Raw genomic sequence first — 18,810 nt, 5'->3', positions numbered from 1 at the left:
TACAGCGTGACAACCAAACATGAATTTCTCCCAGTTTGCAGCTCCAAAACATTCCACCTACACAGGATACACTCCCATCCAGTGACATGACCACTGTGTCACTATGTTCTGGCAAATGCATCCTGGTATTTGACATTCGCATCCCTTCTTTTTGCTTTCCTGACATTTATGTCTCCAATGTATGTATATTTATTGGGACATTAATATATATATTAGATGTACAGGAAGCCCTCACTTGATGTTCAGGATAGGTTCTTGGAAACTGTGACTTTAACTGAAATGACATATAATGAAACAAGTTCTACCTTAGGGAGACTGATATATGTAAACAAAAATGTTTGGGACTGTCAGTCCCGCCATGACTCCGGAACCTTCCACTGTGGCTGTGGCCATGGCCATTCAGGGACATTGGCCAACGAGTGGAGCTTTGGCCACCACACTGCAGGGGCTTGTGACGCAACATCTCAGCAAACTGGCAGAGACGAACAGCGGCACGCTGCACCTCCCTAATGAGGCACTGAGCCCACCAAATGTGAGCAGCTCAGTCCAGGAGATGGGTAGTTGTGGTGTGTTGATGTTGAAGGAGGAAGGCATTGCAGAGGTAAGGCCTCCTTTTGGCCTGGCAGGACAACTGGAAGAATGCGTTCCAGTGGGCAGGGATCAAAATTTCTCATCAGCGTTAAAGCCAAACAACGTTAAGTGAGGACTTCCTCACTTTTTAAAATGCAAGGGTAGGGTTAGGGCTGGGATAAGAGACCGGATATACAACATAGGGTTTGTTGCCCAGTTATAGTAAAATGCAAATAACCAGGACAAAAAAAAAACCAGACATGAATGTCTCAGGACACCAATGACTGGGCTGCATTTGATCAGGACACAATTGTCCAGGATGCAAATACCCTAGTACCCTCCTGTCCCCCCCACCCCTCGCCCACACACAGAGGCATGGGATAGCCCAGCTACTTCTATGGCTTTTCTTCCCCAGAGTGCCTACCGTCAGCAGGAAGACTTTGCTGTTTAGGAGATTGGAGAGCTGCCCCAGCCCTTGCTCCACTGTGGCCCGGCGCCCCTCAGGCAGGTCAAGCCCACGCCTCAATGGTGCTCCCCCCTGACCAGGGAAGAAGACACGCTGGGCATAGGTATTGTAGTCCAGGAACGGGATCCCAGAGCCTTCCAGCTCTCCACTCAGGTCGGTCATTTCTGTCATTAAGTCTGAAGCAAGTGGGGGGGGGGCAGGAAGAGAAAGCATGGCAGAAAGGCATGAACACAATCCAGCCATCCCCTTTCATAGAAAAAATTCCTTCACTTTGATGGGAAATGGTGACATTTGGGTGATAGATTCTACACAAACATTCTTCCACAATTTTCCTCAAAAACATTTTTCCTGATATTCTGGAAGTTGCTCTCTTCATCAAGTACTCCTTTGACTGAGGGGAACTACTTTATTTCCTGGCTGTGTTCGTGTGGTATTAAACAGAAGCCTGATAGACAGGTATTCAACAGGTTAGGCTTTTCCCACCATGTACCTGCATGCCAGACAAATCCTCAACTGTTTGTCTGTGTCAGGCTGCTTTTTACAGGCAGAACAATGCCAGTTAGGGTACAATCCTAACGAGGTCTACTCAGAAGTAAGTCCTATTTTGTTCAATGGGCCCTACTCTCAGGAAAATGTGGTTAGGATTGCAGCCTTAGAGAGGTAACTGTGCTATTCTCACCTCTACCAGAACAATCTAATTCCACACACCCAGTCCCTTATGTTGTTAAGTTTTGAGTATTGAAAGATTCCAGTCTGACCATATCCACAATATAAGATCTTTCTGCCAATCTCTCAGACATGCTCCTTAACTCTCCTTCATCCCTCATGATGCCTCTCTGCCTCCCTTTCCTTCTTCCCGCTTTCCCAACTCATACCAGTAAATTCCTTGCGGCACTGATCCCCAACACTGATCTCCAGGTTCTCAAGTTGCACCAGCACTTTCTTGTAATCCCGAAGTGCTTGCTTGCTCTTCCGTCTGCCAGAATAGGAAAGAGATGAGCCGTTTTGCAGAAGCAATTTACAAGATGGAGGAAACAAAGTTGTTTCCCCCACTGTACACCATTCCCTCCCCTTGAAGTGGCATTTTGTTCACCTGTACATTAGGATGAGGAGCAGCACAACAAAAGCCAACACTGCTGCTCCCACCCCCAGCCCAATTTGGGCTTCAGGGGGAAAACGAGATGGTGGCTCTGTGTCATAGCGAACTCGACCAAGATCCAAGCGTAGGTTTCCCATTTGCACCTGCAAAGTGAGAATGACAGCACAAAAAACTGTTTCCAAACAGGTTGCTGCATTAGTGTGCTGCAGCAAGTCAAAAGAAGACATCTTAAAATGCTAACAAAGACTATAAGGGCATAAGCTTTTTATGGGCCAGAGCCCACTTCAATTACTGCAGGAAACAGTCCTTGAATTGGCCAGCTAAGATTACTTCAGAGGCTGAAAAACTGGAGGTTCCCAGCTATCATCCCAAACAACAAAAGCAATTGGCTGCCTGCCTGGAGTCCCAGCAGTAGAAAGTCAATGGAAGGGATGGGCTGTGGGTGGGGGATGGGAGGATTGAGGGGTGTAACTAGGTGGGGAGGAGGTAGGAGGGGTGGATCTGGTGGCAATGGCATATGCTGGATCCTATCACCACTGTTTCAAAGCTGCCCACCGCTGTCGAAGCTGCCTACCCTGAAGCTGCTCTGCCACTGAAATAGGTAGTATATGTCCAAGAAGAACCATAGGTGGCCCCAGGGCTTATGCAGAAGTAATATAAAAATAATTTTTACTTACCTCCCATTTGCCCTTGGGTCACCCCTCCAACTATCGGATGCAGCGCACACCTTTTTGGCTTGGCTACATTGTTACTGGTGGTGAGGATAGGATTGGGGCCTGAGAAACTTCAGGCACAGAGACAAGAACACAGCTTTGTACCTTGCTTCATTACAGATGTTTCTGTGACACCACAGGTCAGGCTGCAATGCAGTGCAGCCTGATAATAGGATTGGGCTCTTAGGTCCAAGAGTGTTAAAAGTGTTTTGCTCTGCTAAATCAGGGATGACATAAAGAGTCTTCAAAAACTTATCAGGGGTGGAGGGCAGTCTTTCAAGTGCATAAGAAGAAGGACAGATTGGTTCCTGCATATTGTATACATTTCCCTTCTCACCAATGCAAATCCTGAACTCACAATGAACTCTGGCAGTACAGAGGAAGCATTAAGTGGCTTGGGGGGCTGCGGAGGGGGCTCACAGTACAAGTGGGTAAGCGTAAGGGTCTGGACGGTGCAAGCGCCATTGCCAATGATGACCCTCACTTCACCTTTGCTGATGCCAAGGTTCAAGCCTTCACCCTACAAGAGTTCAGAAAGAGAAATGGAGTGAGCAGTGGTGCCTCCTGTATGTTCATACAAGCCTGTGCTAGGGAATAACACAGCCCCTTTATCCCTTTGCCTCTAGGTTGGACGCTGGTCCTCTGGTAGTTATCTCTGATATCAAGACCAGGCTACCTATAAAATCATAGCTAGGCAACTGTCCCTGCACCCACCCCAACCATGACACCCTCATACAAATTTTCATCCACCAGGAGGTTCTTCAAAAGCAGAATAAAATAATGTAATAATTGTATACGCAGATAGTTAAAGCTCGGCGTTACCCACACTTCTGATACACGGACACAAGTTTTTTCCCCAGATTAGTATTAGAGGCATATTTCACTCTTACACATATATTTTCTCAATCAGCTACCAAAATAAAAGGCAGTCATTCTTGCAACAGCAGGGAAGCTCAGTTAAAGTGTCTTCTGGCATCTCAACCTCTCTTTTGCCCTGTTAGTGACTGTTCAAGGATAGGACTGCATTAATACAGATGCTTCCGGGATTCCCCCTCACCTGTGAACTATTGCACAGGTTGTGTCAGGGAATTTCACTGCATCATTATTCCCCCACCATGGACTGATGTTAGCAACAAGGAGAAATTAATGTTACAGGGGGCTTCCCCACACTGAGGATGATAGAACAATGGATGCATCCAAAAGTTGGAGGTGAAAGACTCCTCTCATAGCAGACAAGTGTGTCCCAGCACAAAATACCAGTATTACAATGCATTTCAGTGCTTGCCAGTTCGAAATAATGTACTTTGAATAAATCCACAGAGAAAGTGTAGCAGAAATCTCCGATAAACTTCAAGGATACTAAAAGTTGAGCATGATATAGTGCAAATGTGAGTGGAACAAGTTCCATTCAGTACAATGGTGCTTCGAAGCAGGAAAAGATTATTGTATCCTAGGAAATCTCCTCTCTGTTCAATAGTTTTAACAAAATCCTGTATTTGCCTCCCCCATCCTCACCTCTATGTCCAAGATATTGCCAGGTTTAAGGCTGAAAGGTTGCCCAGTGGAATCCCGACCAGGCCAACGCAGATGAGGATTTGGTTTGTAGGAGAAATCTTGGCCCCCACTTGCATTGCTGAAGGAGACACGGAGCCCATCCAGCTCAAAAACAAGGTGACGGAAGCGGGCATTGGGTGGCACAGCAGGTGATGGGCAGAAAAGGAGAGTGGATGAGTTGGCACAGCAAGGTTCCCAACACTGTAAAGATATAAAAATGGGTGAGAGTTTGTAGGCAGGAAATGTGAAGAGAAGAGCTTCCTAAGTGCAGCCTGTAAGCCAAAATGTTCCCTCCCTTCCTGCGCTCACCTCCAACAAGTCTCCAACCTCGACACAAGGGCGTGGGGGAGCCAGGGTCAGGGGAGCATGGGGGCCCTGGAAGGAGTCACAGGCTCTTTTCTTCCGGCTTCCTCCACTGACCGCCTCCTCCTCCTGCTCCAGGATAGCTTTGATGAGCGGTTCTTGTACCACATCCAAATTTGTCCCCTCCACACGAATGATCCGTCCACCCCTGAGAAAACCCAGCAGTCACGTCACAATCTGTAACACTACCCTGACACAGACACTGTGCCATGAAACTCACAGCCGCATAACCTACAGATGCAGGACCCTCTTATCCTCCCCTGTGAAGTCCTCCACGGCCTCAGCACTCCTCATCTCTTTTCCCTCTTATCTCAGTCACACAAAGATCCCCCTTTCCTGTAAATGACTGCCTTTTCCCCTTTGTTACTCCCTATGCATGGAAAGGCCCTCCAAGAATACGTACATGGTGCCACTGATTTTTGTCCCTGCAAACTCCAGCTCAGAACTTATCAAAACCCACCTCTTTTGTGAAACCTTTAGCTGAACTTCTTAGTTCTCGTCCCCAAGTGACATTAGGTCTGCAATCCTATGCACACTGACCTGAGAGTAACACAATGAGACTTACTTATGAGTAGACATGCATTGGATTGGGCTGCCTTTGAAGTTAATGGGGCTGCTTCTGAGCAGACATAATAGGATTATGCTGTTAGTTGAATTTATAATTGTGTTTGTGCACATTCGTTCTCTTACTACTGCCTCACAGCCCAATCCTGAGCTGCCCGGAACACGGGGCTGCTGTGGCACTGACAATGGCTGCCGCAGCATACAATACACAACTAGGCAGCTGTCAGCAGCTCCTCAGGGGAAGAGAATTTTTGTCCCCTTTCCCCAGGTAAGGGAAACAGCCCTGCTATGGGGCTACTTGATTCTGTTGCAGTCCTTGGACTGGCGCAGAATCCTCTGGGTTGGGCTTGCGGCCGGACAATGAGGTTCTGAATGTGGAAGAGCAAAGCTCCACTGGTCCCGCCCTCTGCCTGCCCTCTGCCTTCCCTGCCACGCCTCCTCCCCACTCTTAGCCTGTCCTCCACCCACCTCCCCCTGCTCTGGAATGCCTCCTCACCCCACACCCCTACCTAACTCTCTGCTGCCAGGCGGTTCAGACGACTGCCAAGCAGCGGAGCACCAGCTATCCCCCGGCACTAGCCCAGCGGTGAGCCAGTATGCACTGCATAGGATTGGGCACTCAGTCTCTTTTCGTCCCGTTTAAATTCGTCTAAATTTTGACAAGACTGTAAGCTACTTAGGGCAGAATCTTCTTTTTTATATTGTACACTGATAACATTATGCTTAATGATAGCAATACTAAAAGCTGAAACACTGAGTTGATTAATTGGTGGCATTAGATCAGCCAAATGTGTTTTCTGATTGACTAAAAAGATCTTCCCAGTTAATCAGCCATCCAATTTTTAATTTAAAAAAAATTTATAAGAACTTTGGGTGGGGGAGCCTTACAAGAAGCTTTCCTTTTACACAGAAGGGAACGACTCTTTGCTGCAACACATACACACATACATAACGTGAAAACGTATGCTTTTTTTCCCCTTCAGAACAATTATTTTAACTCAAATGCACATTCACGTAAATTTGATTAATAAACTAATATATTGAATTGCATTACTTCCCTATTAATAATTCCCTCCCCTGTAGCCTTTTACCCATGGAAGCTGGTGGCTGGGGAAGCCCCAGTGAGCTGAGGATTAGGTGTATAATGGAAGCTCTTGTCCTGAAGTTGGCGCTGTGCCCCACTGTATTGGACCCAGACAAGTGCCTCCTGTGGCTTGGGGCTGGCAGTGGTGCGGCAAACAATGGCCTCTGGCTCTGCAGGCGCTTCACTGTGGTGTGGGAGAGGGAAAAATGTTAAAATAAGACTTGGGGTAGGACTGTTGAAAAAAGGAGGCATTGGGAAAATCAGAGCAAGGGAATATGAAAAAGGAATCGTGCCACTCACAGAATGCAGGGCAAGTCCCCCACATAGACAGCAATCTCAGTGCCTGTCAGAAGTTCCTTTCCAGTGATGGTGATTCGAGTGCCCCCAGCCATGGGGCCGAGGTGGGGATGCAGACTAAGAAGTATGGGGTCCTGAGGAAAGAAGCAACTATCAGGACTGTGGACAACACTTCTCCACAACACTCAATTTTGTTCATAACACCCAACTTGTACCTATCCCATCCACATTCTCTTCTCAGATAGCACTACTGTCAAGGAGAAAGTTTTGCAGCATTACACCACCACTGTAAGCAAACATGTCCCAGCTCTTCCAACTCTCAAGCCCAGTCTCTCATTAGACATACCCTCTATCCATTTTGACCTTGCAAAAAGGATGGTTGTACACATTCACTTGCACACCTCATGCAGTTAGACACTGACCTGGTAGGTAAAGTGGCTGGCAGAAACCCCTGGAGGATGGTCCCCTACAGTGACTTTAACAGGCCCAGATAAGCCTTGACGCCCAGGAGATGCATCACAGACAATCCTGTAAAGAACAGCAGAAAGTCTCTGGAATGGGGAAGCCTGCAGACATTCACAGCAAATATCCTTTTGGAGGGGGCAGGGAAGAAGAGGGCAACACAGCGCCTGCAAGCTCTTGTTGGAATTCCCAGAATGTCTATTTTTAAAAAATTTCCAGACCTGATGAGGGCCAACATAATTTGGAATTTGGGGTGAGCTCAAATGTGAAAAATGTGCTTCTAGAAAAGTATTAGACACACGAGAAAAATGCATCAAAATGTTCTTCAGCTGTTACAGATATTGTGTTTAACTTGAGCCCAAGGGATAAGAGTGTAGTTTCAACTCAGTCAGAGATTCACAGCCCAATCCTAACCAACTTTCTGGTGCGGATGCATAACACAGTGCCGAGATAAGGGAACAAACATACCCTTACCTTGAGGAGGCCTCTGTGACTGTCCCCCCCACTGCAAGATGCAGCCGTGTGCCTCACTGGCATGGCTGCAATGGTGCTGGAAGGTTAGTTAGGATTGGGCTGTCAATGCCCTAGGCCAGATTCTGTGTTGATCTCTATCTAAAAAATGAAGATTGCTAATGGCCTACCTCACAACTTCGATGTGAGGGGAAATGCTTTAAGAAAAGTAAGTGTTTAGAAGCCGCAGTTAATGATAACAATAATAGATTATAAGAAGAGCCCTGCTGGACCGGACCAAAGGACAATTCAGTGCAGCGTTCTGCTTCCCACAGAGGCTCACCAGCTGCCTCTGGAAAACCCACAATCAGAAGATGAAGGCATATAGCACATTTTCACATTGCTCTACTGATATTCAGAGGCACATTGCTCAAATATCAAGTAGTTTTTGGGAGATTGCTTTCACATTTAATGAACTCTGAATAAGATTGTGGTGCAATCAAAAAAGTCAATCATGTGTTCAGTTGCTTCAGTCTGGCAGCTGCCATGTAAATAAAATTGCTATGCTAATCAATATAATCAATATAAGTAAAAGAGCTGCAACCCTCTCATTTTTCACATAGCCCTGAATAACAATAGCTACTTCAGTTTCAGAGAGTTTGCCTTGTGTGGGGAGATCCATACTTATCCATCAAGCTACTTACTGAGTAGAGACCAAATACAGGGCCGGATTGGGGATGCATGGCAACCCAGCCACTGTCACAGTATCAGCCACATCCTCAAAGCGATGGCCCAGGTTGGACCCAATCACTGTGAGAGACACACCCCCTTCCACAGGCCCAGTGAGGGGATGGATCTGGAAAATAGAAAGATGGTATTATAGCTCCAAACTGGCACCAGATATTATTTAAAACAGCCATTTTCAACCACTGTGCCATGGCACACTGGTGTGCTGCGAGTGATCCACAGTTGTGCCACAGGAATTTGGGAGAAGGACATTTATTAGTAGGGCCAATGGGGGATTGTGAGCCCCCAGCCAGCAGTACAGTGTACTTTGTCAATTGTCAAAAACCTGATGTGTTGGGAGAGTTAGGACAGACAAAAGAAAATATTTCTTTACTCAGCGTGTGGTTGGTCTGTGGAACTTGTTGCCACAGGATGTGGTTATGGCGTCTGGCCTGGACACCTTTAAAAGGGGATTGAACAAGTTCCTGGAGGAAAAATCCATTACGGGTTACAAGCCATAATGTGTATGTGCAACCTCCTGATTTGAGAAATGGGCTATGTCAGATGCAAGGGAAGGCACCAGGATGCAGGTCTCTTGTTATCAGGTGTGCTCCCTGGGGCATTTGGTGGGGCTGCTGTGAGATAAAGGAAGCTGGTCTAGATGGGCCTATGGCCTGATCCAGTGGGGCTGTTTTTATGTTCTTGACAATTTTAGTGCCTTTTCAGTGTGCCATGAGATGAAAAAGGTTGAAAATCACTGATTTAAAACATTGTGGCACTCTAGAAACTACTACAGACACTCAAGCATAAGCTGATCTCACAGATAAGTCAAGAGCAGGTTCAGCGCCAAAATCATGGAATTTTCTGACCCTCAGATAAGTTCGGGGGGCGGGGGCGGGCGGGGGTTTAAAATTAGGGAGGTGTCTGAATATAAATTTGTCTGATTTTACCTGAGGCCAGATCCTGAAAATAATTCACCAGTAAGTGTTATCTACGAACGGTAGTCTCTCTAAGGGCGCAATTCTATCTTGCGCTGGAAGAGACAAGCCAAGAGGCCTGTGCTGTATCCAGCGTAGGATAGGTGCCCAAAGTGGCTCAGCCAGAGGTAAGGGAAACTCTTTCCCTTACCTCCAGGTAAGCCACTGCAGCCCCTATGGGTCTCCTTGAACTTGCACCAGCTCCTGAGGTGGCACAAGTCAGAGGAAAGCGGAGCATCTTGAAGCTGCTCTGCGCTTGCTAGGGCCTCCCGCTCCCCCGTCTGCCCCTGGGACTACCCTCCAACCGCCCTCCCCCACCCTAGAACACCTCCTTCCCACCTCCTCCCCACTCTCCCCTGCCTGCTGCATCGGCGGAGCTCGGCCAACACAACTTACCTGGAGGAAGCTGCCACGGAGACTGGATGCAGCCTCCATCCTCCAGCGCACCTCCATGCGCTGTTGCAGCTTCCTCCTGAAGAGACGCAAATGTGCTTAAGAACATAAGAACAGCCCCACTGGATCAGGCCATAGGCCCATCTAGTCCAGCTTCCTGTATCTCACAGCGGCCTACCAAATGCCCCAGGGAGCACACCAGATAACAAGAGACCTCATCCTGGTGCTCTCCCCTACATCTGGCATTCTGACTTAACCCATTCCTAAAATCAGGAGGTTGCGCATACACATCATGGCTTGTACCCCATAATGGATTTTTCCTCCAGAAACTCGTCCAATCCCCTTTTAAAGGCGTCTAGGCTAGACGCCAGCACCACATCCTGTGGCAAGGAATTCCACAGACCGACCACGCGCTGAGTAAAGAAATATTTTCTTTTGTCTGTCCTAACCCGCCCAACACTCAATTTTAGTGGATGTCCCCTGGTTCTGGTATTATGTGAGAGTGTAAAGAGCATCTCCCTATCCACTCTGTCCATCCCCTGCATAATTTTGTATGTCTCAATCATGTCCCCCCTCAAGCGTCTCTTTTCTAGGCTGAAGAGGCCCAAACGCCGTAGCCTTTCCTCATAAGGAAGGTGCCCCAGCCCCGTAATCATCTTAGTCGCTCTCTTTTGCACCTTTTCCATTTCCACTATGTCTTTTTTGAGATGCGGCGACCAGAACTGGACACAATACTCCAGGTGTGGCCTTACCATAGATTTGTACAACGGCATTATAATACTAACCGTTTTGTTCTCAATACCCTTCCTAATGATCCCAAGCATAGAATTGGCCTTCTTCACTGCCGCCGCACATTGGGTCGACACTTTCATCGACCTGTCCACCACCACCCCAAGATCTCTCTCCTGATCTGTCACAGACAGCTCAGAACCCATCAGCCTATATCTAAAGTTTTGATTTTTTGCCCCAATGTGCATGACTTTACACTTACTGACATTGAAGCGCATCTGCCATTTTGCTGCCCATTCTGCCAGTCTGGAGAGATCCTTCTGGAGCTCCTCACAATCACTTCTGGTCTTTACCACTCGGAAAAGTTTGGTGTCATCTGCAAACTTAGCCACTTCACTGCTCAACCCTGTCTCCAGGTCATTTATGAAGAGGTTGAAAAGCACCGGTCCCAGGACAGATCCTTGGAGCACACCGCTTTTCACCTCTCTCCATTGTGAAAATTGCCCATTGACACCCACTCTCTGCTTCCTGGCCTCCAACCAGTTCTCAATCCAGGAGAGGACCTGTCCTCTAATTCCCTGACTGTGGAGTTTTTTCAGTAGCCTTTGGTGAGGGACCGTGTCAAACGCCTTCTGAAAGTCCAGATATATAATGTCCATGGGTTCTCCCGCATCCACATGCCTGTTGACCTTTTCAAAGAATTCTATAAGGTTTGTGAGGCAAGACTTACCCTTACAGAAGCCATGCTGACTCTCCCTCAGCAAGGCCTGTTCGTCTATGTGTTTTGAGATCCTATCTTTGATGAGGCATTCCACCATCTTACCCGGTATAGATGTTAGGCTGACCGGCCTATAGTTTCCCGGGTCCCCCCTCTTTCCCTTTTTAAAAATAGGCGTGACATTTGCTATCCTCCAATCTTCTGGTACCGTGGCCGTTTTGAGGGACAAGTTGCATACCTTAGTCAAGAGATCTGCAACTTCATTCTTCAATTCCTTAATAACCCTTGGGTGTATGCCATCAGGGCCCGGTGACTTATTGATCTTTAATTTATCAATGAGGTCTGAAACATCTTCTCTTTTAACCTCTATCTGACTTAACTCCTCGGTTAGGAGGGGCCGTTCGGGCAGCGGTATCTGCCCGAGGTCTTCTGCCGTGAAGACAGATGCAAAGAACTCATTTAATTTCTCTGCCATCTCTAAGTCTCCTTTTATCTTTATGGCACGTTTGTGACCCTCCTAGTTAGGATTGCACTGTAATTTATTAAATATAGCGAAAGATTAAAAGATACATTTATATTCATTAACCTTTTAAATTCTGGACTTCACAGCCTTTCTGTAAACACTAACAGAGTATGTGCACTGTAAACAACATACCAGTAGAACTATTAATCAAATCCTTCCTTAAGGTGTCTGTTGTGTTGAGCATATATAACCAGTATATATAACTGGGAGTGTGCAATTCAATTCACGGTGGTGAGACAAGCATCAAGGACTGAGTGTGAGTAAGCACAGCTACACATAGTTGCAACTCGATTTACTCAGAAGTAGACCCATTGCTTTCCATGGGCGTTATTCTTAAGTAATAGTGTGCTGAATTGTAGCCTCAGACTTTGTTTCAGATAAAAATGAGAATTACATCCTGGTGTTTTAAAAACCAGACCTCTACCAAACATTTGCAAAATGGAACAATTCTGCAAATTCTGCAAAACAAAAAGGGTGCAATTAGGGTTGGGTGTGATTTTGCCAAAGGGAACAAGGCTTGCTTGATTTAAATGGAAGCTTTAAATGGAAGTGTTGAGCCCTGACTTACTTTTTTCTCAGGAGGACTGAAAAGCTAAATTTTGACTGCAGCTTGCAGCCTTGTTGCCCTGGAGACTAATTGCCCTTTAATTATTTTTGCATTGTCACTCTCCTCTGAGCTTCTCCTGGCTGCCTCAATGTGCCTCAACAGCCCTAACCCTCAAATGACCCACAGATAAGGTGAGGAGATGATTTACACTTGATTTATTGGCAGAAATTTCTTATCTTATAGATATCTAAGGTACCTAGATTACTGTGACAGCCTATTCCATCAGAAACATGGAAAACTGGGGAAAGGGTTGGTCTATTACATACACACATACGCGGAGCATGCGCACACACAGAGGCTGAAGGACACTGAAAGACAAGGACAACCATGCTTTTGTTGGAGGAGATAAAACTGAAATAGTCTTTGTTGTACCAGTTCAGAAGGCAGGTGGGGTTCATGTACCTGAACACTACTCCACATCAAAATATATAAAATCATCCCTGCACAGAAATCTAGATACCAGAGGAAAGGGCTTTAATATGACCTTCTCCCTGGCATGTCAGTTTTCTACAATGAGGGAACTTCTTTTTACGGCAGAGCATTTAGTCAAGTTAACTGTGACCTGGTGTCTGAAGGTGAGCAGTCCAGATAAGTTTGCCACCTCAGTGAGAAAGAGAGTCAAGCTAGTACAGGAAGGTCCCTACTCTGCTTCTTGGCTCGATACAAAAACCTGGAGAGCCCACAGGAGGCCCACCTTCCTGTTGTTGCACCAGCAGATCCAATCATGTGGATGCTCACCGAGTGGATGACTGGCGACGGACAAGAGAGGATGCCAGCTTTGGAGGGACACAGTTCTTCATAGAAGCAGCCAGGCACCTCTGCCAGCTGGCACCAGGCACAGCGCAAGTGCTGGGGGGCAGCTTTGCAGCGGCTGCAGTCAGAGCGGCCAGCAGAACAACTGTACAGAGTCACTAAAATGGAGGCAAGAAGATACAAAGTGAATGCTGGATTGCAGCTGCACGATGAATACTACCGTTTCTCTTCCAGACATAGCTCAGTCCTTCCCAGCGAAGGTAGGAACAAGAGAGCTGTGCCTCCAGCTAGAAAGGTCAGTGGTCCTGGCACTGTTGCAGCAATACCTTCCAGAAAGTGTGGGGAGCATATCAGATGGAGCATATCAAGGCACAGGCCTTGCTTGTGTATCCTGTGCTTCAAGAAAACACCAAAAAGAAGCTGAATTCTACACTATATAAATTACACAAATTAAAATACAGTAAGATATCTGCTCTTCATTGTATTGTTTTGCAGTGTTTATTATTTGATACAATTTATTTTAGTTTTGTCGGTCTCAGGATGAGGCCAGGAACTAATCTTATGCATGTCTATTCAGAAATATGCCCCACTCGATTCAGTAGGTCTTTCACCCAGGTATGTGTGTATAGGATTGCAGTCTAAGTACTGAAGTCTCACCCCCCCAGCACAGGGAATCTTGAATAGTACCCTCCCCCTACCACTTCCCCAGGCTTTGAATGCTTTTTGCCAGTCACCCCTTACCATGCAGGTCTCCACGGCTGTCAAGGTGCCGGTCATTCCCTATCATGATGTAGAGAGGAACACGAAGTTCTGGAGCAGGCTGTGTGTAGCTGTATGCTTGGGGCAGGCACTGCAAATGGTGGGAGGTTCCCCTCTCCCCTTCTTTCAGGGACACTGGCACAACAATCGGAATCCCTTCCACCTCCAGGACACAGGAGAGTACCACTGGGCCCTGGGGATGAGGAGAGGGTAAGACAGATCCCTGCTCATCTCACTTGCCAGCCGTGTCATTACATCTGCCTGCCTCCCACACCACAGTCTTCTCCCCACTCCAATCTGTTGGCCTCAACTCAAACAGATAGTGAGTTCCTGATTTTGGGGGGGGGGGTGGAAGGAGGGAAAAGCCATTACAAACGCTACTACCATTCACCACCTGCGTCCTGGACAGAGATTGCATCCCTTGTGTGTTATTTACACACTATTGGAGCTACACAATATACTAGTAGGAGTCACTCCTCCAGCATAAATGCATTATTTCTTCAAATCAGAGCATACAGTAAGTCCTCACTTAAAGTTGTTGATAGGCTCTTGGAAACTGCAACTTTAAGCAAAATGACTTAACCAATTTTACTGTAGGCTGATTGATATATGTAAACAAGAGTTATGTTCCTACAGCATATTTCGAGTCACAAAAACATCACCAAACTTCCAAAAAAGGACCCCAAACACTTCTAATATTGAACACTGAAATAAATGCGAGCTTTTCAGGCTGGCGAAAACCCACACAGACATGGGGAGAACGTGCAAACTCCATACAGACAGTGGCTCTGGTCAGGAAATTTTTTTTTCTCATCGACTTTATAACAAAACGACTTTAAACAGAATAACTTTAAGTGAGGGCTTGCTGTATTTAGAATGATCAGCTTAAACTAGTTTGGAGTCTGTTCAAGTTTTTCAGCTCCCAAAGAACTCTTGGAACTGATCTTCTATCTAGGACTATCCCTAATGTTTATAAGCACCCTTAAAACCCAGGGTTCTTACGGGGGAAGAAATGGTCATTTAACACATCCAGTGTTGTAAAGAAGACAAGCACCTGGCGCCTCAAGTGCAATATCTTCTCAAGCCCTAATTTCTCTCACACCCTCACTTACTGCCAACAAGTGCAGATTCCAGGCTACCAGGTCCAGAGGCTTTTTCACACCCACAGGAATCAAGTGGGTCTCTCTAATGTTCCCCACACTAGGACAAGCAGCTGGACCCCGGGGATCTTCCGTGGTTACCTAAAAGACAGGGAAGGGTTAAGTGCCACAGAATCTCTCTCTCTCTCTCTCTCTCTCTCTCTCTCTCTCTCCTTTCCCTGCTTTCATCTATTCTGGAAAGCCAGGTGGACACTACCACTGAGTACCTCACCTTCTGATTGTAGACAAGTCCTTCTCCATCTGGGCAGGGTCTTCCAGGGACACAACGGTGACTGGATGGGCACCAGTGACACATCCAGGGGCTGCTCACACATGTACCACATCTATGAGAGAAGGGGTGAAAGAAAAAAAGACCTTTAAAACAGGGCTGTGTGAATTCAGCGAAAATAGAAAAGAGGTGGAACATGATATAAACCTCACTATCTTGAAAATAATAGCTCTTATATATATATATATATATATATATATATATATATATATATATATTTAAAGCAAGTGTTTCTAGCTCTTAAGATAGCAAAACATTAGGCAAATTCTCTGAAGTCAGAGGGAACTCAGAAAGATTTTTAGTAGTGAATAAAATTAGCTATGTACAACAAGCAAATGTAGGTAGATGTGCTTCATTAGTATTTTACTGCAAACTGCAGAATTCAGGTTCTCATGATGCAGAATATCAGTCTCTATAGTGCAAAGTGAACACAGTTCTAGAAAAATTCCTTGCTAATCAAAACAATGCACTCCCCCCCATATTTTGCAGGTCTCTCAATTTCAATCCATTCCCATGACCCAACCCCACTCATCATCTGCTCACGGGGTAGTATCAGTGAGTTGGCTCACTGCGTTGCAGTCATAGAAGGAAAATCCCACGGAGGCCACCACCACATCCCGGAACATCAGGGCTAATGTCACAGTCACATGATCTGCAGAGGGGAAAGCACAGAGTAGTAGAAAAGAGAAAGTAGGGGACCCTTCCCAACATCCAAGGTGAATGAATCCTTCACACCCTTCTACCACCCAGCACATAGATACGGCCTCCATTTCTCCTATCACCTAGATCAGGGGTGCCTAAACCCCGGCCCATGGGAGACATGCAGCCCATGGCGAGCCTCCTCCATCTGGCCCCCAGGCAAGCCCTGTAACCCTCTGGAAGCAAAGAGAGCTCTACTCCCCTCACCTCCAGTAGGTGTTCTGAGGGCCAGGGAGGCTGCACACTGCCTCCCCATCCCTTGGAAAGTCTTCTAAGGGAGGCCTTAGAAGGTCACTTCCGATTTTGCATCAAAACCGAAAGAGACAGGTCTTCCACAGCCCTCTGGAGGCCTTATAAGGTGCAAAACTGGAAGTGGCCTTAGAAGATGTTCTGAGGGCTGGGAAGGCTGTGCACAGCCTCCCCGGCCCTCAGAACATCCTCTGGAGGCAAAGGGAGGAGAGTTCTCCTTGTCTCCAGAGGGTTAGAGGGCCCTGACAGTAAGGCCAGAGACTAGCCTGGGGTCAGAGGCTGCAGCAAGTGGAGCACAGCTCCTTTTGCCTCCAAAGGGTCAACGTGGAGAGACTGCAGGAGCTGGCTGCAGGAGGAGAGGTTGCACGAGAGCCTTTGGAGCCTTTCCAAGTAAGGAGATCTCCCCCTGCCCCAATTATTTTCAAGGTGCTTTTGGCTGGTTTTGCAAGAGATCTTTCTTTCCTCTCCCCCTCCCAAAAAAATTATTTTCAAAGTGCTTTGGGTTAGCTGGAAAATATTGGAAATTCTATTTCATCCCTCAGAAATATTTGCTTTTTTTTTTCTTCTCCATGTTTTTCCTTGCCTCTGATACAGTTATGTCTCAATCTCTGCTTTAAGTCGGGGGGGGGGGCGGCAGGAAGATTATGGCCATCAGATCCATGGGCTAGGTTTGCTGTCTCTGGTGAAATCAAATTACTAAGTATTCCATGTGTTTCCTTGCCTCTGATAGTTAAATCTCAATCTGTGCTTTCTGTTGGAGGTGTGCGCTCAGGAGTTTTTAATAACCCCCCTTCACTTTTCTGGTTTGGTCTGCATGTCTGTCAAAAGCACATCCATGATTGTCCCAAGTGCATTACTTCATGTCTCCATGTGTTTTCCGCTTTTCCCTGGATGTAATTTTAAAACCTCTGTCCCATTGCCTCTGAACAACTTATGTTTCCAAGTGTTTCTGGCTTGCTCTCTGTATGTTTTCACTGTGCAAGAGGTGTGTGGCAAACAGTTCATAGTTCTCATGTGGTTCTATCTACATGCCTGTGTTATAGTTCTCATGTGTATTATAAATAAGCTCAGTGAAATTCATTCATTCCCATATTCAAGTCCCATATTCGTTTATGTAAATTTATGCAAATTCATTCAAATTTGAAATGTAAATTAATTTTTCCCCAGTCACAGTGTCAGGGAGATGATGTGGCCCTCCTCCCAAAATGTTTGCCCACCCCTGAGCTAGATCACTATACAGATGGAGCAGTCACCTCTCCCCAGAGTGGTAAAAGCATTACAATCTATGGTTCCCACTAATGTAGGAAGGTGATGTCTAGGTTTGTACCACTTCAGATTGCAAGTGAGGACTGTCATGAATAAGTACGTGTTAGGCCTAGGTTAGCATGTGAAGCATGAACCAAACTAAGATAGTGTAACTGAGAAGTTGCTAGCAGTTCCCAGCTGCAGGAATGTGAGTAAATAAACAAAAGGATTGTTGTCTCTCCTTTGCTGGCCAGAAAGGACAGATAACAAGAATTACAACCTATTGGAATGTTTAGCACCTTAGCAGACAGAGAGGCGCCTTATCAAGGGTGATGGAGTGTAGCTGTGGATCTCCAGTTGGGAGGGGTAAGAACTAGGAGGAGTTAGCAACCAAGCCAAATTCGAGAAGGTTCTGTTCCTCAAGGGTTCTGATTGGACAGGTTAATAAGTATGAAGTCACCTCAGTACTATTAGCATAAGAAGTATAATAATGAGCCCAGGGGGTGTGAGGTTCCTTCTTGAACAGAGTTTTAGGTGCAACATCCTGCATGCTTGTGAGCTCCATTGTCCATCATGGGCACCTGGCCCCATAGGTAGCCCTGGAGCTAAGAGATCTACAAGAGTAACTGACCCAGGTTAGAGATACGGATTAATAGAGATAGCCAGCTAGCTTTATTTTATTTCTGATATGTTTCCTAGATGTTTATGCCTCTAGCATTTGCTGCCTTATTGTGGAGTGTGTAACCTTATGTACTTAATAAACTAAAATATCTTTTACTAAGTTGTTTCACTGTCTGTTGGGAACAAAGATTCAGAATCCTGCCTAGCTGTTCAGCAAGCTACCAAGTGCTCATTGAGGTCTAGGAACTTGAGGACTGAGGCTTTAATTGGAGAAAGAGCTCAGTGCCTGCAAGGGATAGAATTAAGCCTAGAGGGTCTGTGTCCCTGGACTGAGGCACTGGCACGTACAGGGTGGTGGTGGCAGTACTACTGGGCAAGGGGCCTTGAGGGCTTTAGGGTTCGAAAACCAAGAACCCTAAGCACCCAAAACCCCCTTTGTTTATGACAAGGACCCACATGGCTGAACAATCCTAACTCATCACCTGAACATTAAAACAACCATGATAGGGAAAAGACCAGGCTAGAAACTTTCAAATTGTGAGGATTCCTTTTTCTAAATGGAGGAATACTCCATCATGGGCGCTTCCTTATTGCTGGCATTGTTAGGATTGTTCTGAATATTTTATAAATGACAATATAAAGCTTGTATTGGTTTGTAAGCCCCTACAAGAGCCTACACTGTGTACTAGAAAGTGGGGCAGAAATTGTAAACTAAACAAACATGTCCAGGAGAAAGGAGAGAAGTGCTTCTTCATCATATC

General features: G+C 46.2%; 1 protein-coding gene across 2 annotated transcripts in view; it reads right to left on the bottom strand.

The window, feature by feature from the left end:
* Positions 1–18,810, bottom strand: part of PLXNB3 (plexin B3) — a 75,843-nt gene that overhangs the window by 29,191 nt on the left and 27,842 nt on the right. For both annotated transcript variants that reach the window (XM_066617886.1, XM_066617887.1), the window contains exons 9-23: positions 15,779–15,887; positions 15,179–15,290; positions 14,920–15,048; positions 13,790–14,000; positions 13,034–13,206; positions 8,327–8,478; positions 7,133–7,238; positions 6,714–6,844; positions 6,421–6,597; positions 4,712–4,913; positions 4,364–4,603; positions 3,207–3,368; positions 2,130–2,278; positions 1,912–2,012; positions 995–1,212 (exon numbers count right to left, since the gene is read on the bottom strand). In XM_066617886.1, the coding sequence (XP_066473983.1) occupies positions 995–1,212; positions 1,912–2,012; positions 2,130–2,278; positions 3,207–3,368; positions 4,364–4,603; positions 4,712–4,913; positions 6,421–6,597; positions 6,714–6,844; positions 7,133–7,238; positions 8,327–8,478; positions 13,034–13,206; positions 13,790–14,000; positions 14,920–15,048; positions 15,179–15,290; positions 15,779–15,887 (2,372 nt within the window). The remainder of the gene's footprint in view (positions 1–994; positions 1,213–1,911; positions 2,013–2,129; positions 2,279–3,206; positions 3,369–4,363; positions 4,604–4,711; positions 4,914–6,420; positions 6,598–6,713; positions 6,845–7,132; positions 7,239–8,326; positions 8,479–13,033; positions 13,207–13,789; positions 14,001–14,919; positions 15,049–15,178; positions 15,291–15,778; positions 15,888–18,810) is intronic.

This window comes from Tiliqua scincoides, chromosome 2, assembly GCF_035046505.1.
Source record: "Tiliqua scincoides isolate rTilSci1 chromosome 2, rTilSci1.hap2, whole genome shotgun sequence".
Lineage (NCBI taxonomy): Eukaryota > Metazoa > Chordata > Lepidosauria > Squamata > Scincidae > Tiliqua > Tiliqua scincoides.
Note: the sequence above shows the minus strand (reverse complement) of the source record. Positions and strands in the feature narration are given on the sequence as shown.